Genomic DNA, 25,862 nt, shown 5'->3' with positions numbered 1-25,862 from the left:
TGCACTCAGCTAGTCGCACCACCCGTTTCAGGGCCTTGCGGTCCTGTGAAGAGCAGTTCCCATACCAGGCAGTGATGCATCCTGCCAGAATGCTCTCAATGGCACCAGTGTAGAAGGTTTTTAAAATCTGCTTTGGCAGTCTGAATTTCTTTAACAGTCTGAGGTGATAGAGGTGCTGCCTTTTTCACCAGGGTGGTAGTGTGAGTGATCCATGTCAGGTCCTCGGTGATGAGTACGCCGAGGTATCGGAAGCTGCTCACCCTCTCCACTGGGGCACTGTTGAGCATCTTGCAGAAGTCAACTACCAGCTCCTTTGTTTTACTGACATTAAGGGAGAGGCAGATGACCTGCCTCCATTTTGTCAGGTCCTCCACCTCCTCCAGGTAGGCCTTCTCATTGTTGTTGGTGATTAGGCCAGTAACGTCCGCAAACTTTATGATGGTGTTGGAGCTACTCTTTGCCACACAGTCATGTGTACAAAGAATACAGCAGGGGACTGAGGACACAAACCTGAGAAGCACTGGTGTTGAGGGTGAGAGAGGTGGAAGTGAGGCTGCCCACCCTAACCACCTGTGGTCTACCAGTCAGGAAGTTTAGGATCCATTTGCACAGAGAGCTATGCAGTCCAAGGTCCAGAAGCATACTGACTAGTAAGGGGGAGACTATAGTGTTAAAAGCTGAACTGTAGTCAATGAACAGCATAGTTCCCTTTGCGAATGTCGAGGTGGGATAAGGCGGTGTGTAATACGTGAGTGACTGCATCATCAGTGGAGCGGTTGGGGCAGTAGGCACTCACCATAGAGGAAACATTGCCTTTATAGTCCGATATTGTCTGTAGTCCTTGCCCCATGCGTCAGGTGTCAGAGAGTTGGAACTGTGACTGTGACTTTGTCCCTGTACCATCATTTTGCATCTTTCACAGCCCCCCTTAGCTTGTAGCATGCCGCTTTGTAGTTGTCCATATTCATGGACAGAGAGCAGGTCAGAAGACTGTTGTTAAAGGCAGCAGTGTGTGCATTCAGTGCTTCATGTATGGATTTGTCTACCCATGGTTTCTGGTTAGGAAAGGTCCTAAGTTTCGACATAGGGACTACATCATCCACAAGCTTGGCAATGAAGTACGTCACTACTTCCACATATTCGTTGACATCGTTGGAGGTGGAGTGGAACATGTCCCAGTCTACATCTGCTAACGCGTCTTGTAACATGTCTTCTGATTGGGCGGTCCAGCGCCTGACCTCTCTTGTCACTGGAGCCTCCTGTACCAGTCTTTGTTTATATTCCGGTATCAGGAAAATGGCAGCATGGTCAGTCTTTAAAAATGCAGGAGAGAGTTTTGCTTTGTAACCTCCCTTGAACTGAGTGTGACAATGGTCTAGGGTATTTTCTCCTCTGGTGGGACATAAGACATGTTGATGGAGATTCAGCATGACGTGTTTTAAGTTTGCTTTGTTAAAGTCACCGGCCACTATAAGGGCTGCATCTGGTTGCTTAGCAAGGTGACTGCTAAGCACATCATGAAGGTCTGATAGTGCTGTATCTGTATCTGCTTGTGGTGGTATGTAAGCAGCCATTACAATCACTGAAGTGAATTCCCGGGGGAGGTGAAATGGGTGACACTTTATGGGTAAATGTTCCAGATGGGGCGAGATGACTTTAAGGCTGTTTTCACACTTGGTCCATTTTGCTGGTCTGAACTCGAGTGCAATTATTCCCCCCTCCGAACAGTGTGGCTACCTGCAATTATTTCCCAAATAGTTTTTAGATGCGACAAGTGTGAATTGTCACGTAGCATTTACTTCCTGGTTTGAGATTGGATAGCTTTCACACCAAATGCGAACCACACTGGAGTTCAGTTGAACCGTACGCCAGACCCCTGTTTTCTGGAGGACTCGGGTACGGTCCCTTGGTGTGCACCCGAGTTCGGAAAACAGCTTTCACATGAACCGAACTAACGTTTTAAGCGGACTCGGGTCCACACCAAAAGCTCTAGCGTGAAAGCACCCTAACATTCCTGGGATCACACCAGTTGTTGTTGGTCATGAAACAGGTCCCACCACCCTTGGATTTACCAGACTCTGCTGTTCTGTCCATACGCGAGATGGTGTAGGAGTCTGTCAGCTGTAGGGATTTATCCGGCACCAAGGGGGACAGCCATGTTTCAGTGGAACAAAGGATATTGCAGTCCCCCACGTCCCTTTGGAATTGGATACGTGCCCTGATGTCATGCAGCTTGAGACTGTACATTTGCAAGCAGGATAGTGGGCAGAGGAGGGCGTAGTGCCTGCAACCTTAGTCTGTTCCGAATTCCAGCTCACTTCCCCCTGTGTTTTTTCCTATGGATCCTCAGAGACATGCCTCCATTGTTGTTATTTTGGCCTGCGTTCCTAAGGATCTCCTCCGGCCACGTAGGGGTGTCCAAACTTTGAATTGCCAGGTGGGTAAAACTTAATTCAATGTTGAGAAGGGTATTCCGATCTTAACTAATCAGTGCAGCCTTAAAAGGTGCATAAGAAATCGCTAAAACTAAGACAAAAATCAAATAAATGCACAGTCCGACCGGCACTACCGCGACAGCAACTGGACACAGCGGCGCCATCTTTCATGTTTCCTTGAACAAAATGGTAGCTTAAATGATAGCCAGGTTTTCGCTGAGGGAGGTCATGCTTCACAAACGTCCTGGACTTTTTTGAGGAAGCTACAGTGTGTTTAGATTAAAACCAAGCTTATGAAATTATCTATTTGGACTTTCAAAAGGCATTTGACAAAGTACCGCATGAGAGGCTCATAGTGAAAATGAAATCTGCAGGAATTACAGGAGCTATTACTGAGTGGGCTCAAAGTTGGATGTCTAGTAGAAAGCAGACTGTAACTGTGGGAGGAATTGTATCAGAGCAGGGTCCTGTACGAAGTGGAGTCCCGCAGGGATCGGTGTTGGGCCTTTGCTATTCCTTATATACATAAATGATCTGGATGCAGAGGTTAGTAGTAAAATTTGCAGATGATTCAAAACTAGGGGGTCTAGCCAACAGTGTAGAATCAACTAAGGTAATACAGAAAGACCTAAACATCATCAAAAAGTGGGCAGATACTTGTGAGACTTGAGAGTAATAGTTGCCCCAAGCTTAACAGGATCTAGGCAGTGTGCCGTAGCAGTAAAAAAGGCCAAGAGGATGCTGGGATATATAGCCAAAAGTATTGATTATAAATCTAAGGAGGTTATACTGAAATTATACAATGCTTTAATCAGACCTGACTTGGAACATTGTGTGCAGTTCTGGGCACCGCACTATAAGAAAGATATTGAGGTTCTTGAAAAAGTTCAAAGAGGGGCAACTAAATTAGTTCTGGTCATGAAATATAAAAACTATGAGGAAAGACTCAAGTTACTTAACCTATTTAGACTTAGTGAGAGGAGACGTAGGGGTTATTTACTAGAGGTTTTTAAACTTATAAAAGTACTCAATAAGGTTAACTACAATACATTTTTAGGGTGAGTTCAGTCTGTAGAACAAGGGGACATAAATGCAAACTAGTTAAGAGTAAGTTCCGCACTGATATATGGAAGTATTATTTTACACAGAGTTATCAATACATGGAATAGGTTGCCAGGTCATGAAGTTGAGACAGAGACCCTTGCTGTGTTCAAGTCCAGACTTAATGCAGTTTTGGATACTCTTTAATTGTAATGGCGAGCTTAGTTGGGCCGAATGACCTGTTCTCATCATAATATGTTTTTATGTTCTTATGAAATCAATACTCATCATATGGTAGCATGGCCTTTGCTCACATTTAACTTCTACAACCAGGAGCTGTATGAAGTGGGTATTGTGGTGGTGCGAAAACCAGGAGAATGGTATGCATCGGATGTATTCACGCACATAGTAAACTGTGAAAGGCTTTTTTGAACCAAAACTGTTTGTGGCACAATTTTTCTACACCTAAACAACAGTGGAAATGAATTTAGATTCATGAGTGCACACAGCTGTTAAATCTGAGTGTGCTTGGGTCACTTGCCTTTTTTCAAGTGCCTTATTTCCATGGAACTTAGTCCTTAGGCCCCACTGTTTATCCCATGTGTCCATGGTGCTTGCACTTGAAGCCTGTTTGGTTTGGGGAATTGAGTGACTTTTGATCTTGACAGTGGAGCTGGAGGTGACATTCCTGGGACGCTGAAGCAGAGTGACACACGTCACAAAGTGCTGTTTGTCCCCGGAATGCCCTGTCAACCCAAAGGGCGTCACATCATGCTTGAACAACAGTCTTCAGCTGCATCAGCATGGTGACTGAAAATGCACCGTTAAATAACTTTTAAAGAGGGCATGAAGTTATTATCCCAACTAGAGCATTTATGCAATCATTTACTATTGAATCAAATGGTCTTCTGATCATTTTCTGAGCAGATCTATCACAAAATCAATAATATGTATTGAGTAAATGTTTGATACACTCTGTCCTATTAAAAGAGCATTTTAGGCAATTCACATGCACAGTGAATGCAGACGAGTGTCTTCCAACCATGCCAACTGCTCTGCCCAGGTGGTATTGATTGTGCAGGAGCAAGTTCCTGGAGAAAGATTAGATATCATTCATGCAGTAATTTTAACCTGGACTTCACCTGAATCTCAAACTTCTCTGATGCTTTAAATGGCTTGCGTGAGACCCGTGTATCAGGTCATTGTTGTTTTTTACCTGCCATTAGAATTGCATGTTCTAGTTCAGTTGCAATGTGGTATTCTCTGTCATGTGCTTTTATAAACAAACAATTTTAGACCTGGATGGGTATAAAATGTGTTCAACCAAATAAGACAGTGATCTCATAGAGTTGGCACTGGCTTTCATATTGTTAAGGGTAGTGGAATTGCAGTTCAGCTGGTAGTTTGATCATTGATAATGTCTGATTTGCAGTGGAAAGAAATGCACAAGGCCCCAAGAGTACTAAGATGCGGTGGTGAGGATGACAGGTTCACTGTGGTCAGCACAGAAAGGTTAGTGGAATTTTGGGATACTGAATAAACTTGAAATGACTGTGTTCCTTAAGCTATCAGCATGATGACCCAGATGGTCAAGGTGTAGGCTGACAACATACGCTACGCAGCTCCTTGTCCAGGCCACAGTGCTCCCTCGCTTGGATTACTGCAACACTTTCCTCACAGGCCTCCCAGCCTGCACCATACAGCCTCTGCAGGTCATTCAGAATGCAGCTGCCCGACTAATCTTAAACCTCCCCAAATTCTCCCATGTTACTCCCCTGCTTAAATCCCTCCACTGGCTTCCTGTCGCTGCCAGGATCAGATCCAAGACGCTGACCCTCACCTTCTCTGCAGTCAACAGGACAGCCCCTACCTATCTCCAAGACCTCATCCAGCCCTACTCATCTGCCTGGCCCCTACATTCAGCAACTGGACGTCTTGCTCTTTGCACAGACAGAGTGGGAGGTTCTCGCTCTGCAAGGCAACGACATTTATCCTCCATTGCTCCCCAGTGGTGGAACGAACTCCCTGTCTCGCTACAGACAGCTCCATCACTCCAATCCTTCAGACGTGGTCTGAAGACACATCTCTTCAGACTCTATCTGGACTCCCCCCGCCCCCGACCAGTCACTTCCCAGCTCCTGTCTGCGGTCATCTTTCAGCTCCCCATCTGGATCAGTGCTGTTAAAATTTGCTGTGTGTTTTTTTTGTTACTGCCTTTACTTCGGCACTCATTGCACTGTTTTGGATTCGGATCTTGTTAGTTGCCCTATACCCTGTAGTTGTATAAATTAGCCAGTACTCTGTCCTCAAACAGACTTTGCTCTCAGCTGAGAACTACCGTCTCATTGTGGAACTGTACACATCCTGTCCCTGTACTGTCATTATACTTACTGTATGCACTTTTGTACGTTGCTTTGGATAAAAGCGTCTGCTAAATAAATAAATGTAAATGTAAATGTAAATGTAGGCTGGATGCTATGATGAAGTAATGGTGTGTAGAAGGAATGGATTCTCTCTCAGAAACTGACATCTGCGTTGGGCAGAAAGGGTCAAGTTCTTTGTGCAAGTGATATGCCACTTCATGCTTCCAGAGACCTTGTTGTGGCACCCTCTGCTAAGCAGTTCTGCAGCTCCTTGAGATGCCACACTACATCTCCCCCACTGCTTCTCCCTCTCTCTTTAATATAAGTGCCTGTCTGCTCCAGTAGCTTTCAGTATTCCCATCTTGCCCATAGCCCTTCCCCCCACCAGGTGCTGCCTGGTTCCTGGTACCATGCCGCTGATGGGGTGGCTCGCCCTTCTAACAAAAGTGCCTATCAATTCGTGGCTGGCGTGCCTTTAGGCTAACAGAGACAGATCCGCTGTTCATTCTAGCCGGGAAAACTGACACTGATGTGGCAGATAACTGCCCCGTGTGGTTGAGAAGTGAACTTACCAATGCTTAAAAAAGCCAGACAATCTCCAGCCAGATTCACAGGTTGTCTGAATTCTAAATCCTGAATACCAAGCTAATAAATAAAACTAAAAGCCATAATTGGATGCAACACAAAATAAATGTGACTCTGTAATGCATAACTGCAAATCATGTCTGTCTTCAAGTTTGGTGGTGGAGTATCTGCTCAGTTATTGGTAAACATTGATTTTGGTAGAACGTACCACACAATCAGTATGCTGCAGGAATAAGGCTCACACCATCTAACCACAACACTGACCTTGATCACTGCTGTGACACACTTACACTATAGAAACCCTGAGGCAACATCTTGCTGGAACACTACAAATTTAATACTACAGCCTCACTTCTGGTACTAAGGATCATGACAAATCCAGGTTGGGCTGACCTGGGTACAGCCTAAAGAGGTGTCTTCCTAGACTGGAGAGAGACTTTACTGATCTGAGGGTAGTGGGCATCTTGCTTCAGCACTAAGGGATTTGGGAGTTAATGGAGACTAGGCTGTGGCTCAGACAGTACAGGGGAAGGACAGAACCAGATGGAGGATCTTTAGTGAGGTGTCTATTATGGAACAGCTGTCTCTTACAGAAGTAAACACATACAAAAAGGCACAATAAGAAGGCTCCAGGGTAGTTGTCTGAGAAAGTATAACCCAGTGTTTGGCTGGACATTTCTAAGTCAGTCTTGGGCTGTTGACTGTATGTGCCCTCCACATGTCCAATTAAACACTTTCCCTGATGTTATTCAGTAATGACTGAATTGCGCTGATTTTTTTTTTTTTTTTTTAGAAAATTTCAAATCTTTTCAAGCTCTTGCAGAATATAACTATTATTCATCCTACAAACCTTTTATTCTTTTTAAACTGTACACTGAACTTACACTTGGAAAACACAAGAGAAAGAAATCATCTGACCAGGCAGTTCTACGAATACCTCATCAGGGCAAGAGCAATTTTAAAGCCATCCAAGTAAGAACAATGTCAGTTCTGTGCTGAATAGAGTTAGTTAAGGAATGTGATAAATTGAATTTAGGGCTGTCCTTTCACTGCAGCTTTTTAAAATACCTTTTCAGCCTCAAATAACCTAGAGAAGAGGGCTAATCAGCAGCCACCTCTCCTCTGAACACCCGTGACCTTGACATTAACACCGATTGATTTTCTTCCTTCGGCAGCACTTTTTAAAATGAGAAATGATACCAGTGTTTATCTTTCAATTTGGTCCACTGTGTTTCCATGGTACTTAAAGTCCCCTGAGCTCTATGCTCCATGCATTATGGTAGTCTGGAAGCCGTTTAAATTTCCAAAAATGCTTTGGAAGGCATGTGGTTCCTCAACTGCTTTGAATGCTCAGTAGTGGGGGTTGTGAGCCTTGCGATCTTCACCCCCGGCAATGCTGTGGAAAAGCCCTCCTTTGACTCCTGCTGTCAGTTTGTCACTATCATGTCATGATGTTTCCAGAAATGGTGGTTATACTCAGGTGCCGCCTTCACCAGCTCACAGAGACCGAAAACAAGGGCTGTGCACATCAATGTGGAAGACCCCAAAGGATTCTGTGTGGGCTCAGCCACACGGTCCCAGGAGCTTCTGAATGAATGTGGAAAAGGCACAGGGTGGGTTATGATCTCATTAGTGGAAGCCTTAGTGGTCTCACCTCAGTGAAGACCTGTCATGTTCTCTATCATTTCATAGGCCAGGTTCTTTTACATCCACGGGCACTGCACAGTTGTGCAGCTCCTCCCACTTTGGTGTGTATGATTACAAGAGGAATGTAGGCCCTCATTACTCACTGACAGCCCTAAAATTCTGTTATCTAACACTGCTTGTCTAACAGACTGTGATCTAACTAATCTGTGGCCTAAACACTGTGTAAGATTATGGTACTTCTAACTTCTGACCAGACGAACTGATCAGGCCGAACAGAGAGAATGAATCATGTCATCACAGAACATCTGTCCAAACTCCACCAGGAAGGAATCCCTTGGCCCGAAGCTCTACCCATTGTGCTCTGCAGCATCCAAGCAACACAACAAGGAAACTGGACTAAACCTTTTGAAGTCATCACAGGTCGGCCCATGCCCCAACCCGGAACAATGGATCTGTGCAAAGCTGACGTGCATTTAACATTAATCTGACAGTCTGATCCGATACTGCGAAAAAGTCTCGCACACAAACCTCAGAATGTAGCATTAGAATCCTAGTGGGAAGGTCCATATCAGGTTCTTTTAGTAACTAATGCAGCAGTTAAGGTGCAGGGAAAAGATAAGTGGTACCATGTAAGCCATTGCAAGTTAGCAAATCCGCCTAGAGATGAGGGATAGAATGGCGGTAGTATTTATCAGAGTCCAGACATGGCGGGACTAGCTTGTCGTCTGAGGATGAAGAGGTCATCATACCACCACTGATAAATACTGTAGCTTCCCACCGAAACTACACAGGGACAGTTTAGGCATTTTTTTAGGAATAACAATCAATTTTATTTTAATGTTTATGTACATTGGCAAGATGCGTTCCCGCCTTCTCTCTTGTGTGTCATTGCAGGTGTTCCAGTGAAGAGCAGGATTCCAAACAGCTGAGAGAGAAGGGTGCCCTGCCTGACATCTGACACCTGCGCTGGACTGTACCTGACACCTGGCTGACATCTGCTGAAAAACCACAGGACATGGGACACATCTGCATCAACCAAGCCCACAATATCACAGACTGCTTCAGGAGACCTCATTCACCAGCACAATCCAGCAGCATGTGTGGAATGCAATCATCCACCATGCCAGCAATGTCACTTCTCTGTACATCTCTCAATGTATCTGTGTATCATCATAAAATGATATTCTTTTATTTTATGCTGTAAGTAGAGGTGCCTGTGCTCAGTATTAGGCTGTGTACATGATTAATATCAACATGTTGCGGTTTATTTTTTTTCTCCCTCCTTCTGTTCCTGTATTTTCTTACAAGTACTACTTTATTTTTGTGATCATATTTTTTTATGATCAAAGGGGGGAATGTAAGATTATGGTACTTCTAACTTCTGACCAGATGTGGTTCAGGAAGCTCCACACCTCTTGGCGCCACATTACAGTTGGAGCCAAGAGCAATTGATTAAGGCAGGCAGCAGCCATCAAGTGTAGCATACAACTGGGAGTGGGCAATTGGCAACCATCACCACACAAAGGGGCGGTCAGCATCAAAGGATCCCGCTTTGCACTGGGAACATAGGTTGATGTTGCAACAGTGTAAACCTATTGTTTGTTGCGATTTTTTTATCTGTATAAAAGGCTGATCACGGTAACAGTTCTGTGAGTTAAAGCTTCACAGGCAGAGATGCTGCTGGATTAAAGCTTTTTCTCCAAGCGCGCTTTTGGTCCGGTTCGTTTAATTTTAAAATTAGAAGAAAATCCAACAACTGTAATGAATTTTTCATAGCGTGTCTGTCTTTTTGCATCATTCAATTTTAACTTAAAACATTAATTAAAATTAACTGAGTTTCGGTGTGAATGGGTTACAAAAAAACAGCTATTTTGAAGACTTGTGTAAAATTACATTCAACTTTAAAAACAGTTATTTCTGAGATATGATGTAAGTGATAGTTCACAGCAGTGGGAGGGTAACCTTACAACATCCAGGGCTCTTCCAATTACCACTGGACCAGTGCCTCCCAGTGACCTATCAGGGGTGGACAATCTGTGGCTCCCCCATTTTTCCAGTAGTGCCCCATGTAGACTGAAGTGAGAAACACAGGTGCTGGTCACAGGAGCAAGCTTTAGGAGCATCCTTGTCTTACCTCACTGCCTCCTGCCTAAGGGAAGACCTTCACGCTCCATTAGCAAGTCCTAAAAAAGGGGAAATGCCAGCAGGGGCAAAATAATAAAAAGGAGCAGCTTTTACACAGTGACAACCTACTGTCCTAGCTGAACATATTAAAACAATGTACAAGGGGATCAGAATACTGTTGTTGAGCAAAACGTGATCAATACCTATAGTCATTTATTTCATATGTGGCCCCATAGCAAGGTCATGGAAAGTGGCAATCATCTTAGAAGTGAGGACAGGATGCTGCTCTTCCCCTTAGCTCTGTTAGTCAACTCCCAGAGGATCGAAATAAGTTTTATTCCGACACAGAAGCAGATCCGATGTTCATAGTGAAAGACAGGAAGGTTTATTTGCACAGCCGGCTGTGGGAACATCAGCATGGAGCAGAAGTTTGACAGGTATAGGATTTAGTTCTTTTTTATACAGTTACAGTAGGTACAATTACATATGAGTTACAATGACTAGAGGGGGTGCTGTTTTTGATTGGTTTTGTGGAGCTGTGCATTGCTAAACAGCTCCCTCTCTAATTGGGTCTCTCCTGAACCTTGTTGCCTAATTGGCTCTGTAGGGTTCACACTTTGGAAGTGAGGTCCATATATGGTCATGGGGAACCCCATATTCCGCAGACTGTTATCATCAAGAGGCGCCTTTTGGCTCCAATCGGATGTAGCAGCATCACTTTGTATTCTAATACACACATCGCTTGTCTCTGGATCAAACGCCATGCTGTTCCACAGAACTGTCTCCTAACAGCTCTGAGTGGGGTGTGTAATTAGATGTGAGTAATGCAAGGCTGTTCTCATTGCCCTTATTTTAGCAGGGGAGGGTTCAGTTCCCTGATGAATACAAAGTAGCTGGATATGTTGGGGGGGGGGGGTCAGTTGAGAACCAATGCACTGGGGCATTTTCCTATGCAATTTCCCATCCTAGTCCTCAGAAAGGCCAGGCCCACTTAGCTTCAGCCATCAAGCTGAAGAGAGCTGTGGGGTGGTATCACTGTCCACCCTGCTGAGTGTCATTAACCCCAGAAAGTGTGCACACTAAGCAAAAACTGTATCGCGTATCTGTCACAGTGAGTAAATCTTTCCCTAAATTAATCACAAAAGTACTGTGTACTGTGAATGAAGAGTATTGTTTAAACAAATTTTATCATGGTTATGGATAACCCATGTAACTCATTATGTGGCAGCTCTATAGGACTCTATGTGAATTAAGGCAAAATAGCTGCGCTAAGTCGTTAGTTCACAACAGATTCCAGTGGCAGCCATGTTTCTGTTTCAGAATCCCACCTTCCATTTGAGCACCAGTTCTAGTTAAACAGTCAGGTTTACTTTGGTGGAATTCCCATCGACTGTACCCTAATGCAACTTCAGATAAAGAATGTGGAGGTAACCAACCTTTTTGGTTGAGCCATTTCTTTGTCAGGTGAAAGATCTGATTCATTGTTTTTTACGCATTTCACTTGAATGTGAGCACATATTGTGACATGCACACTTGTACTTTGAAAATAAGAGGGAAAAGTAAAGGGCAAAAAAGCACTAATGGCTCTGTGTATCAATCTGGGGATCAAAGTTCAGACAGAAGGGAGACCATCAAGTATTCCATGGCAGTCAGCCAATTTGCATCCTTCCCAGAGTGCCTTGCAAACACAGATACAAATGGCAGGCTTTATCTCATCTCATAGTTTTTATTTTTCAGCAAATAACATGTATCCTGCTGTGTGAAATCCAAATGCCACACTCCTCCCTCCTAGTAGAGGACTCTCTTTGTGACAATTGACACATCATAGATCCAGAGTCCAACCCCCAAATCGACTTTTTCACACCACCCCCAACCCAGACAGCTGTGCACCAGCACAGTTGCTTTGTACAGAACAAAACAGGACAATGGTCACCAAACAAAGTGGTCAGGTCACCACTGAATCAGGAGAATCCCTTTGAAGTCAAAAGCTGTGGAAGAAAACCTTCTGGCTGGTGGAGCCCAAAGGTCAGTGATTGAGGGCTGGCACAACAGCCATCAGTCTAGGTAAAATGACCAGTCTGGATTGGGGAAACATCTTGATCTGGAAAAGTGTAGGATAGTCATATTTCCTCATCTGACTTTTCCAGCTTTGATGGAAATTTTTTATACACATGTCCAGACAGGTGCACACACAAATAAAGATATGTAATTTGCCTCTTCTCTGTACTCCCAATGTCCACTAGATATAGGTGTTTCTGTTTCCCGCCCAGGCTCAAGTCTCTTGTCCAAACATGATAAATGTCATAGGCATTGTACAAAATAAAGAATAAAAAGTATCCCAAGCTCTCTTCTGTTTGTGCTGTTTTCTAAAGTAAATTTTGGTGTGTGTACTGGAAATATAAGGCTTTTTTTAAATGTACATTTTGTTTGCCTTTTTTTAAAAACCATGATTGAAAACAGCAATGTGAATGGGCAGGCCGTTCCCGGTTGGGTGCTACCCCAGTCACACAGCTTTGAAAATGTATGGGCTCAGCAGCTCTGCTGAGGAGGATTTCTTCTTGTGCCCCACCCCAACCTCCCACCCTGTTCTGCTCTTAATGACACTGTACATATGTAGAACTGATGAAAACTGAAGACCGCAGTAGTTTCCTGTGGGGCCTCACAGTTCATAGGGAGGTCCAGAGCTGCTGCGGCATACCCTAAAGTTGGAGGCAGGCAGCCAGCGGCAGCAGGAAGCAGGTAAAAGTCAGGTGTAGGGGGTTGGCGGAGCGGCCGGAGAGCGCAGGAGAGGGAATGGTGGAATCCACCCACAATCTGTCCTTCTTTGTGGCCTGGATGGGGGTGGAGTGATGGACACAGAAGGATGGGAAAGGGAGGTGGAGAGGGAAGGAGGGGGAGGGGGAGGGGGAGGGGGGGGATGGAGAGGAAGGAGGGGGAGGGGGAGGGGGGGGGGTGGAGAGAGAAGGAGGGGGTCGAGGAAACGGGAGTATGGACAGACAGAGGAGGGAGGGAGAGGGGGATGGAGAGAGAAGGAAGGGGAGGAGGAGAAGGAGGGGGTGGGGAAGATGGAGAGAGAAGGGGCAAAGTGGAGAGATAAGGAAGGGGCAGGGGAGATGAGCAGTGAAGGAGTGGGAAGGGGAGATGGTGAGAGAAGGCGGGGGACAGACAGAGACGGAGGCGGGTAGGGACAAGATAAAAGAGAAGGGGGCAGAGAAGATGGGGGTAGATTTTAGTCTGAAAGTTTAGTTGTATTATTAGTCATTTTCTGTTTTCAGTATCCTGTACTCTGGTGATGCTCTTATGACAAACTAATAGAGTGCCATTCAATGAAAAATGGAGTGTGTTAGAGTGAGAGATGTCAGAGATACTGTGACCGTTCTCACCCTGCAAGTTGTTGACTTCCTGGCCTCTGCCACTGGCTAACGCTGCCCGGGTCCTCATGGCCTAGCTATGTCTGCTGTTTTTTCCCTTCAGGTCAATGACCTGATTCAGTTTGTCCAATTTATTCATTAGCTCTTGAATTTTGGTCTGACACATTTCTTAAGGTGCACTGCTGCAAAATATTTCAATATATGACACATGTGCAGGTCAAAAACCAAAATACACATTTGCCCTCTAGGAACTGGGTTTGAAATCCATGGGATAATGCATGACCTGTAAGAGAAAACACTGCATGGACTAGAGTGGACTTACAGTAATTGCACTCAGTCTGTCTGTACTGTTCTTGCAAAAGTTAACATCCTTCTCCTGAGTGCCTGAGGTGCATGCTGCTTCATTTACTTCATTTACTGTGGGGAGTGGCTTCACTACTGGCAGAACCCACTCCCAACAGACACTGACCTAAGATCAGCTACTACAACCTTAAACCTGACACAATCCATCAGTTCTGAGAACTGATCCCAGGTCACACTTTGGACAATAACGCACCTGTGTGGGCATTGGAGGGTTCAGGATGTTCTGCTCCCTGTCTGTGATGGTGGGAGGAGAGGCGGTTGGGTCATCACTGTCCGTCACTGGGGCTAGCTGTGCTGATTGGCTGGGGGTGGAGTTCAGGTCTGTCCTGTTCCCATATGCTGCGATGGCATTCTCTGTTGTGAGAGCAGAGAGAGGGATCTCAGGTAACCAGTGGTGGATTTAGGTATGGGCGACATGGGCAGCTGCCCAGGGTGGCATCTTGCCGAGGGCGGCACGGGGCGCCCGCACAAAAAAATAAATCGGAATGGTGACATTTACGCGATCGGTTTTCTATCGCTCATTTGCACATCACGTCAATGATATCATGTTACTGTGTGGGTCAATTAACCTTGTCGGAGTGGGCGCCCTGATTCTAGTTTGTGAGCTAGGCAGGCTACTGCTTGGTAAGGTCTCCAACTCATAAATACGAGATGGGCAGGGGGGCGGGGGTAGGTTGACCTCAGGTCTCCGCACTGGAAGCCCGAGGTAGGGGGAGCGGGGAAATCATCAAATAGCGCACCTCTAACTTTGTACAGTACTAATGCAATTAGTAAAATCAGTCACACTACGAAATGTTACCAAATAAACCACAATTCATTCATAATACTGTGAATATATAGTTTCACAGACATACTGTATTGTCGAATTTTTTTCTGGTTTGTGCAAAATCGTTAAGAATAAAAAACCAGTGTGCATAGCACCAAGTTGAATTGGTTGAGTCTTGACTCTTGGTTGACAGTGTTGGGGGATGGGTAATGTATTGACGCTCGAGTGGCAAATAACAACAAATGGATAAGAAATGGTCTAAGCCATCAGGTGCCCAGTTTAGAAGAAAAGAGGAAAGAAGAAGAGGAGAAACGCACAAAAGATAAAGGTATGCAGCTATGTCATCTCTTTATGAGTATAATATTATGCATATAATGAAATAGGCCAGTATAACACTTATGTTTGTTAGTCTATGTTGCTATGTTGCTTGCTATGCTATTACACATAGGGCGACAATATTCTCTTTTCTGTCCAACTAGCTTACGTAACATTGGATATAATTTCAGTTTCATCATGATAATGTGTGTAGCCTGCAGTAAAACGATTACAACCTAACTAGCACATTATTGATTTGGTTAACTTTCATTGAGGTGACATCATAAAGGTTTTACATTTACATTTATTCATTTAGCAGACGCTTTTATCCAAAGCGATGTACAAAAGTGCATATAGTGAGCAAACAACAGGCAAAGGGCAAGATGTGTACAGGTCATGTGATTGTATTGACTAGGTCCTGAGTTTCCAGTGCTGTAGGCTAACTTAAAAGACGTCTATATTATGCTGATATTTAGTATCTTTTGTGATATATTGAGTCTTTTGGAGTGTCTTATGCCTAGCATTAGCCAAGGAGGTTGTATGGTTTATTTGGTTCCTATTCTGAAAGTCTGATAAATTGTGGATACTGACATGTATATTTAATTGCGCAACAAATGGGTGTCAGACTCATATACTGTATTTCAATGCAAATTCAGGGGCACTTCTGAAATATTTTGGAGCACCCTCTAGCACTGGCCAGGATGAGGAGCCATCTACCTCCTTAGCCACACAAGTGTCTTCACAAATGTCTGAGCCTGAGGATAAGGATGAAGACCCATTTGCTTCTACTTCTCCCCAGCAGGATTTTTCAGGTGTGTTTGTGTGCATGTGTGCATGTGCATAACATAAACAAAATAAATAAATTCCCTTTTGCAAAGTTTTAAGTTTCCATATTGTAGGTAACAATGATGTGAATAACTGTGTAAACTAATGCCCATGTGCTCTCCAATAGAAATGTCTGTAGCAGCATCCCCACCCTCACTGTCTACAGACCCTGCTGACTGGCCTTCAGTTCTGACTGACAGAATTCGGACACAACTAGTTTGCAGAGGACCAAGTGAGGTACCACCTAACTTTGTTTTCCCAAGGAATGAGAGTGATGGAAGAAGTTGCCACCACCAGTATTTCAGGAAGACCTTGGTGAGTGGTGAAAAAATCCCTAGAAGTTGGTTGGTGTATTCTGAAAGAAACAACAGCCTCTTCTGCGTCTGCTGCAAACTCTTTTCTAAGAAGAAAATTAGTTTAGCAAACTTAGGTCTGACAGACTGGAAACATGCAAGTTCTTAGCTGACTTCACACGACAGCAGTCCAGAACACCAAAAACTGCATGAAAACATGGAAAGAACTGGCAATGAGGATCAAAAAAGGGGAAACAATTGATAAGCATGAGATGGCACTTATGGAGGCTGAGAGGATAAGATGGAGATAGGTGTTGACATGTCTGACTGCTATTGTGCAGTCTCTGGCAATTAGAAATCTTGCACTAAGGGGATACACAGAAACACTGTGTAGCACTCATGTCACTATTACGGGCAGCTATAAGTCACTGGACCAGTTCTATGTTCGAAGGAGTGGTTGACTTAAATATAATAGTAGACCAGAGACGGGAGCCTTTGAGTGAACAAGCCAGCAGTTTACTGATAACAACAGAACATACACTCACAGTACATATACACAAAATATTCACAGTGGGTGGAAGGTAGGTCACAAACCCTCTTTGTTTAGCCCTTATCTCATTCTGATTAGGTTATTTTAGGTTTCAAATTAGTTTTGTCAACTAGATACTAAGTTAAGACCGGTCTGTATCTTCCTAGATTAATAACCCTAACTCAACAGGTTAGGCCTATTTATTTTAGCTATTTTCCCTTCTGTGTTAACTCTTTTCTTATTTCAGGTGAACAGGTAAGTACCCTTTAAAATTCCCTTTTCCAGGTTAATTGACCCTTTAAGTTTAACCTTTACAGGAAAACACAATCAAAATTCACCATCCAACTCAAACATCAATGCAATACAACACTGGCAATTTAACTCCTTAAACGCAATGTTACAGTATTTAAATTCAATTAGTTCAACTCTGAGAGTGTAGAAAAAAAGGAAAAAAAAAAAATCCAAGATCCTACGGCAACAGTTACGAAGCAGTATTTTTGGTAAGTCAAACCGTATGCAGGTGATCCGGTCACTGGGATGTCGTTTCAGTCCTTGTAGGTAAGAACTCCTTGGGTGAGGCTCGCCATCTGGTGTCTTATGCGTGCGTGCTGTTTCCCGCGGCCACACACACACCGCTGGAAAATCCGACTCCACGTTCAACCTCCTGAGAAACTATCCCAGGGAGAAAAACCTGGCCAAAACCTGGTTAGTCTCCCCGCCGTTTTCAACAATCACCAACACTGGTTTTGTTTAAAGAAACCATTAATTCACCAAATTAGATACGAAAATGTTCTGGCTCTGTGCGCCGTTTTTCTCCGCTGCTTCTCTCTGCCGTTGCTCGCCTCGCTCTCCTTTCTGAGCTACACCGACTGCGCTGAGAGGCCAGGGGGCAAATTAAAGGAGAGGTCAATTTCAATTAAAAGGGATTGCCAAGCCCTATTTAACCTTGCTAAAAACCTGTATTAAACTAACAGCTCAACATTTTTATGTATTTTAAGAAAGATTATTTATTACCATGAATTTATTTATTCATTTATTTAGCGTTATTTAATTTGGTATTTATGACTATTTATTGCTCAGTTTGAAACATGGGTTACAACTGTACTCTCCATCAAATGGAAATTTCCTCAAAGAGGTTGAACTGATAGCACAATTTGATCCAGTCATGAAAGAGCACCTTAATTGTGTCCAAAAAGGGACCTTGAGTCACACCAGCTACCTTGGCCACCAAATACAAAATGAACTCATTCATTTGTTGAGCAGCAAGGTCATTTCAATAATGGTAAATGACATCAAGCTGGAAAAATTCTACTCTATCATTCTAGATTGCACTCCAGATGTCAGCCACACTGAACAATTGTCGCTTGTGATTAGAATTGTGTCACTGAAGGAGGACCCCCACATAAAGGAACATTTCATGGGGTTTTTGGAGGCAGAGGAGTCCACTGGCCAACATTTGGCAACCCTGATTCTCAAAAGATTAGAGGAGCTAAAAATTCCTTTTGAGGACTGCAGAGGACAGTCTTATGATAATGGGGCCAACATGAGAGGCAAAAACAAAGGTGTCCAAGCTCTATTTGTGCTCACACATTGAACTTTGTTGTGGCTGATGCTGCTAAAAGTTCTGTTGATGCTACAGGTTACTTTGGCATCTTACACAAACTGTACACCTTGTTCCCAGCCTCCACACAGCGATGGGCCATCCTGAAAAAACATGTAGACATCACTTTGAAGATGTGGACTGAGACAACGTGGGAGAGTAAAGTTAAGAGTGTCAAGCCACTGAGGTATCAGGCAGCAGCGGTGAGAGAAACACTGATTGAGGTGAGGGATCAAACCAAAGACCCTGTGATGAAGATTGAGGCCTAGTCCTTGTCAGAGGAGGTGGGATCATACTGATTTTTTGATCATTTTATGAGCCTTTGAGTGATGCCCTGAAGAAGCTGGAGGTGACATTTTTCAATGCTGTTGTTGATGCTGCAACCTCAGCCCTTCAGGAAAGATTTTCCGCATTGGAAAATGTGGGAGAGAAGTTTGGAGTGCTGTCAACCTTCCAAAGTCTCTCAAATGAGGAGCTGACAGAACAGTGTGAGGCCCATAGTGTGACACTGTACTATAAAGAACACTCAGACTTGGATGGCAGAGAGCTTGCACAGGAACTGAAGAACTTGCCTGACTTGCCATCGAAGACCCTGATCCTGCTTGAGCTGCTGATATTTATACATGAAAGGGAGCTCTCAGAAATTTATTCAAATTTGTGGACGGCTCTCAGAATTAGTCTTACTCTTCCAGTGACCGTAGCTGAAGCAGAGAGGAGCTTTTCAAAGCTGAAGCTAATCAAATCCTACCTGAGGTCCACCATGTCACAGGAACGTCTTAGTGGCCTTGCTGCCATCAGTATTAACCATGCAATCGCTGGGCAGATTTGTTATGATGATGTAATTGATGACTTTGCGTCAAGGAAGGCAAGAAAGGTCAGGGTTTAGATGACAGTAGTGAAATTAGTTTGTGTGTTTCTTGTTTGAAGTGCAATAGTTTAATAATCAGGTTGTCTTCTTTTTAAGTGTGTTATTCTATTTGTATGCTTGTGTGATATAGGATTTGTGCAATTTAGTTTTATTTGTGTTTTTGTTAGCAATAGTGTAATAATTTGATTCTCTTATTTATTTGTATTTATATACTACAATCTGTTGCTTCTTTTTGACATTTATGAGTCTTTTTTGTATATTTTTTTATATTTATATAGTGTTAAATGTTATGATTATTTATTTGTGTTTACCCAAATCTCTGAATAAAAATTACAGTTGGTGCAAAATGGTTCTTTTTTTTTGTTAGAACCGCCACTGCAGGTAACAGTGATGATGCAACATAAATGCAGTATCTGTAGGTCCTACATTTCTCAGGCAGTTTGTCTTCTTGTAGTTTGTTCATAAGACCTTTACACAGATCTCTGCCTCTCTTTCATGACTCTGTCCCTGAGTAACAGCTCCTCTCTCTATGACTCCCTCCCTGAGACACAACTCCTTTCTCTATGCCTTCTCTTTGCTCACACTGCCTCTCCTCCTGATTTTCTCCCTGACTGGTAGGCATAGCTACAGTAAGTATAATGCAATGCTTCATTAGTTGCTCCCTAAAGACACATACAGTGGGACCTAGAATTCTACATATAACAATTACTTAGTTTCAGGGCCATTAAAAGAAAGACTTCTAGATGTAACAAATACGTATTGTTAACACTGTCATAATATAGACTTCTAAATTAACATACAGTATTTACTGCCAATCATCCTTTGTATATGCTCTAGTTATTATGATTTAATGATTCAGCATAGACCAGCCAAAGAACGTAATGTTGTCAGTTGATATTAACATATTTCCAGTGTTGGCTGTCCTCTGCTGAATGAGACATGGAAATGTGTGCATCTTCCTGTCAAAACTGAAATACGTGCAGATTGGTGACAGAGCATGACTTATAATAAATTAGCCGCTAAAACTTATAATAAATCAACAGTAGGAGAAATTCTGGTTGGAGAAAAACAACTCTTTGTTGAAGGACAATTTGTGTTATTTGTCTGAATCCCACAAAGCAAGAGCTATGAGGCTATCTCCAATATTTAAACCATTTGTTGAAAAGAATCTATCTGTGACAGAGCTGGCAGACTGCGTAGGGCTAAACCATCAATGATGTCTCATTCTCTCATCTGAAATGTTTGAGATTGTAGTGAATTGTTAGACTGTGTAGTTCACAGCATTACAATTCCATAGCAATAATGAACATATGAAGAATTGTTCACAAAATAGAGTAGGTCCTTGAAATGCTAAGAAAATTTCCCAAGGCTCAGCGCCGTTCATAAGAAAGATTAAAAATGAATGCCGCCCAATCGCATAATCTTATTGAACAGAGGACCTAATGAGCCATTTCACTCAGTCACTCCCACGTCTGGCTTGCCCCGAGCAGAGATGGTAATTTACAGTGATGAAAATGACCTTCGGCGAGCATTTTACTCTCGAAGGCCAGTCCCTGGCTTGCTCACTCTGAGTCATTTCCTTTGTTTATGCAAAGCTTTGCTTTTCCCCTCTCCCTTTGTATCCTGTGTCTGCACCATTAACCACCGCAGGAAATGAAATTACCCACAATTACCACGTCCTTGAAGACCACTCGCATCCCTGTGTCAGCAAATGAGGCAGAGGTGCATGCAGCAACACAGAGACAAACTTGAGCAAAGAGGAAGGTGAGAAAAGGAGGATGGTTACAATCCCCAGCAGGCCTCATGACGGCCTCAGTAAACACCCCATTGACTTGGTATAAATTCAAGGTTTTTTTTCCCCAGTCTGTCATCAGCTGCAGTTGTTTTCCAAGGACAACCTGCTCTGTGTTTATTTTGAAGTCCACCAGTGGTTTCTTTTTTCAGAACTTTCCAAACTGTTGTACTTGACATAGCCATTTCCTGTGCTATGGTTCTTAATGACTTTTTTTGTTCTCTCTTCTTACAGATTAGCTGTTTTCTGCCATAGTCAGTTCTCTAGTTTTCATGCTGGTGTATGCATTCGTGCTCCAAATGCAATCTCCACAAATGAAAAGAGACACCCACTGCCCTTTTATGTGTGAACAATCCATGTAAAAGGAAACACCTGAGCAAGGAGTTACACCTGTCAGTCATTTGTTAACTTACTTTTGCACACCCGAAAATGGGGGTACTCAACACAAAAACAGCCATTTCTCTAAAATGGTAAAATGTATATGCATGTGAAGACCATTAGATAAAAGTAGATCATTTCTACTTTTATTTCACATTCATCATTTCAAATCCAAATACCTTAAGTTAATGGCAAAAATTCCATTCTACCATTAACATACTTCTGGAGGGCAATGTACATTGGGGGGCATGTTTTGCTCTCATTTCGTTCTGCCAGATTTGCTTTATTCTTAATTTGTTTCCTGGAGGAATATACGGAGAACACCATGAGCCAGGGGCTCATCAGCAGAGAAAGGGATGAGAGCAGTTGTTTCAAAGGCGCTTCTGAAGATTAAACAGGACCAGCGTCCATAAGGATCATGATTACTCCCTGGCTTTGTACTCAATTATGGCAGAGCAACCTCAATATAGAGAATTTGCCCAATTTGCCTGGTTTTGCCCCATCAGAGCATGACTGATGTGACTCATTTCTCAAACAGTCTTCTTCTCAAAAATCTGCTTGTCATCTACCTCTCCATCCCCAAAGACACATGTGTATCACCTCCTGAATGCATTTATGAAATACTGTTGTTGTTTCAGCTGGAAGTTTTGCTGATAGGTTTGGACATGACAAACTGGGGCCTCATTTATAAAAAAAAATGCATAGAAACAATCCTAGATTTTTGATCTAAGATCATTTCTGAAATGTGCGTACGTGTGATTCAGAGAAAATGAATGTACACACAAAAAAACGTGTGTACGCCACTCTCCCAGATGTGAAATCTATAAATCACAAATGATCTTGAAATTGTGTGTAGCTGAATGGTTTTAGATCTCTGCCTTGTAAACGCCCCCTAATTTATTTCATTAGCATATATAGGAGCTCCAATCAAAACCCAAATCCTCTACTTGATAATGGTGAGCTGCAAGAAAAAATTTTTTTAGTGAGGCCAAAATCTAGGTCTTGTTGGCGGAGGTGCAGATGCGTGCAGGGACGCTGTTTGGGAGCCTTTCCAGTGGCGTTACCACTAAAACCAAGTACGTGCCATCTGGGCACAAAGCTCTAATAGCATAGCTCTCTGCACCTGCGGTACCTGCTTATCAGCCACTTTTCATCATGCACAAAGACGTCTGCCGTCGGTTGGCGATATCTTCGAGAAGTGCCAATGCTGCCATCCTTCCTCTTGCAAACCACTACATTATTGGACATTTTATAGCCTATTTCCTTCAAGGATGTGTCAATTATGCTAATTGGGGTAGTTTTGGAAAACCAATGTGCGTTTTTTTGTTTTTGTTTTCCACAAGCAGCTTGTTTGTTTTAGTAGCGTAAGCCTATCTTATGTTGTTTTAATTTATTGGTAGCTTTATTGTGCAAACCATTACGTATAGCCTAAGCAATGTGTTCAATCTGGCAATACAACTACAACAGCATCTACTACTACTACTAATAATAATAATAATAATAATAATGAGGAAACAATTAGGCAGCAGATTACCGTTAGCCAGTAATTACCGGTTTTTGGCTGGTAAAATTTATAAAAAACTGAAAAATTAAAAACTTGCCGGTCAAAATGTCCGGTAATAATCGTCATACAAAATGTAGCCTACATTTTAGCGACTAATGTTCAGATTTTGCTCAATCGTTACTGTTCGTTTTGCTTAATCATTACTATTAATTAAATAGTCAAACTGATTTGAGGTCATTGTCATTTTTTCATCAACCTAGGTGTACATTGTATTTGCGTTTGTAACATAGACTGTTACTGAAACGTGACATTTACATTACATTTACATTTATTCATTTAGCAGACGCTTTTATCCAAAGCGACTTACATAGGTTACAGTTCTTTACAATGTTATCCATTTATACAGCTGGATATTTACTGAGGCACCAGTGGGTTAAGTACCTTGCCCAAGGGTACAGCAGCAGTGTCCCAGCGGGGATTGAACCGGCAACCTTTCGGTTACGAGTCCTGCTCCTTAACCACTATGCTACACTGCCGCCCTGACGTACTTTTCCACGTCAAAGACCGTTTTTATAAATCTGAACTTTGGTGTGGATTTGAGCGTACGCACATTCTAAGATCAAATCTGTGCGTAAGAATGTTTTATAAATGAGGCCCCTGGTGTTGCTCTAATTTGGCAGTTGCTGCTGTGTAGTTGAGATATCCTGGGGAAGGGGAGGTGATCTTATGACAGAAAACCTGCAAATGTGCATACTGAACCAAAAAGAAACGGCTCCAGTCATAATGAGTGTCAGAGGTCATGGGGGCTCCCTGCACACCGTGGGGGTCAGTTGTCACAGCGAATGCACAGTAAGATTGTGGCAAAAATCTCCATCAGCCCCATTCAGATGCATTTCTTCTCCTTTTAATAGATGATCCATGGCGCACTAGAGGGAGGGAGCACTAAATGATTGATTAAGTGTCTAACTAATTTGTTGATTGGGCAACTCTGATCTGCATTGTTGGCAATTGGATTGATTATGATTAAAGCCGGGACCCACTCAGAGGCAATCTTTTGGTGAATGGCTTGATTAATTTACTGGACACTCACTCTGAAACAGGATGATGAAAGGATTTATTGATTGATCAATCAATAAGTCATTAACTCAGATACAGGATGACAAATGATTGATTGATTGATTTATAGGTCACTCAGACAGAGGTTGTAGAATGGAATGATTGATTGAATGATAGCTCACTCACTTAGACACAGGTTGTACAGTCGATTGCTGATTGATTGACTGATCACTCCCACAGATGCAGGTTGTGGAATGGATTGATTGATTGATTTCTTTATTGATTAATTGGTAGGTCACTCAGACACAGAAAGATTAATTATATTAGATTAGATTAGTAGAAGATTTATTGATTGGTTGACAAGCCACTCACTCAGACACAGGTTGTAGAATGGATTGATTAACTGATTGATTGATTGGTAACTCACTTAGACACAGATTGTCAGTGAAGTAGCTGAGGAACTCTGTGCACTCCTCTCTCTGGTTCCCACTTGCAGAACAGGAGCACCGTGGCGACACACTGGAGGTGGAGTTGTCCACATAGTTAGGTGTGATGGAGCTCCCTGCAGAGATAAATTTCAGCCTTCCACTCAAAGCATGCTGGGAAACCCACCATCTTACACCCCAGAGACCCCACGCTACAACCTAACATCCCCTCATTTACATTTAATGCTGACAGCCCCAACAGTTTTATACCCCCTCATTTAAAATATGCAGGAATCCTACCCTTCCCTCACCCCACTGTATCAACACCCCCTCATTACCTCCCTCAGGGAACTCTGAGGACCTAAACATAGTTAGACTTAGTGCTCATTTGTCAATGAGGAGCCCAGTCAGGTGAGCAAGCCCAGAGCACCCTGTCAGGCTAATGGTGCAGACTGTGGTCAGGGAACATCTCTCTCACAATCACCCTCTCATTCCCTCCACACCTCTCTCTCCTTCGCTTTTTTCATTTTCTGCTGTTTTTCTGTCTTTTTCAGTTTCTATCTACATCTTTTTATTTCAGTCCATCTCTCTCTTACTCTCTATTTCTCTTGCCCTTTTGAATGGTTTGAAATGCATTCAAATTCAATAAATTCTTTATTGGCATGACTGTTCCATTAATAACAGCATTGCCAAAGCAATCATTATGCAATCAGGCATATAACGAGTATAAACAGCAAAAAACAACAAAATATTCTAAGAAAAATATAACACTAAGAACAGTGACCTTGACCTGTCTAGATTTCTCAGTTGCTGTCCTTCCAGTTATAATGATAATAATAATAATAATAATAAAATGGTAATTAGGATCCTTGAATATCCTAAGATCCATGAAGTTCCCTTTACTCTCTCTCTCTCTGTCTGTTTCCCTCCTCCTCTCTCCATTTTCACCCATCTTTTCTCCTCCCTCCCCTCTGGGTTTCTACAAGGAGTTCCACTGATGTGTAGGTCTGTGTATGAAGTTGGAAAGGGAGAGAGATTTTACCCCCCATGGTCATGAAACTGACCTCTATGCCATTATTAGCAAGTTGCACTAATGTTATGTCATGCAGAAAAACATAAACTGGTCTTAAAAAAAGACATTTTTCAGTATGTGGGACATTATGAAATCCAAAATAAAATTATGTATGTGCAATGAACATGTGACATGTTATTGCAGGATACCACTGCCTGTCTCCCTCCTTCCCATTTTCTCTCTAACTCACTCCTTCCCTGCTTTCTTTCCCTCTCTCCATTCCTCCCCCTCCCTCTCTCCACCCTCCGTCTGCCTCCCTCTCCCTTTCACTCTTTCTTTCTCTCTCTCTCTCTCTCCCTCTTACCTATCACACCAGTGTAGGCCAGCAGACAGGCCCTGTAGTTCCCCTGCATACAGCCGCTGGCAGACTGCTCTGATGGCTGGCAGTCGTACTGGAACTGCGCCCAACGAGACCTGTAGGGGCAAAGTCACATCTAGGGTGACCAGATGCAAACAGACCAAATGTGGGATGAGTAGTAGGTTTGTAGGGGACAATGTGAGACATGTTAC

At 43.0% G+C, this 25,862-nt stretch overlaps 2 protein-coding genes across 2 annotated transcripts in view; one reads left to right on the top strand and one right to left on the bottom strand.

The window, feature by feature from the left end:
- The window catches only part of LOC118793069 (attractin-like), a 179,846-nt gene extending 170,697 nt beyond the window's left edge, over positions 1-9,149 (top strand). The window contains exon 29 of the mRNA XM_036551024.1: positions 8,966-9,149. Within this exon, the coding sequence (XP_036406917.1) occupies positions 8,966-9,000 (35 nt within the window). The 3' untranslated portion in view covers positions 9,001-9,149. The remainder of the gene's footprint in view (positions 1-8,965) is intronic.
- A 3,745-nt stretch (positions 9,150-12,894) lies between these two features.
- Positions 12,895-25,862, bottom strand: part of LOC118793055 (GDNF family receptor alpha-4-like) — a 190,168-nt gene continuing 177,200 nt past the window's right edge. Inside the window, exons 5-8 of the mRNA XM_036550998.1 lie at positions 25,657-25,766; positions 24,283-24,417; positions 14,123-14,283; positions 12,895-13,026 (exon numbers count right to left, since the gene is read on the bottom strand). Coding sequence (XP_036406891.1) covers positions 12,895-13,026; positions 14,123-14,283; positions 24,283-24,417; positions 25,657-25,766 — 538 coding nt within the window. The remainder of the gene's footprint in view (positions 13,027-14,122; positions 14,284-24,282; positions 24,418-25,656; positions 25,767-25,862) is intronic.

The sequence above is a fragment of the Megalops cyprinoides genome, chromosome 18 (genome assembly GCF_013368585.1).
Source record: "Megalops cyprinoides isolate fMegCyp1 chromosome 18, fMegCyp1.pri, whole genome shotgun sequence".
NCBI lineage: Eukaryota > Metazoa > Chordata > Actinopteri > Elopiformes > Megalopidae > Megalops > Megalops cyprinoides.
This window is presented reverse-complemented; position numbering and strand designations above follow the sequence as displayed.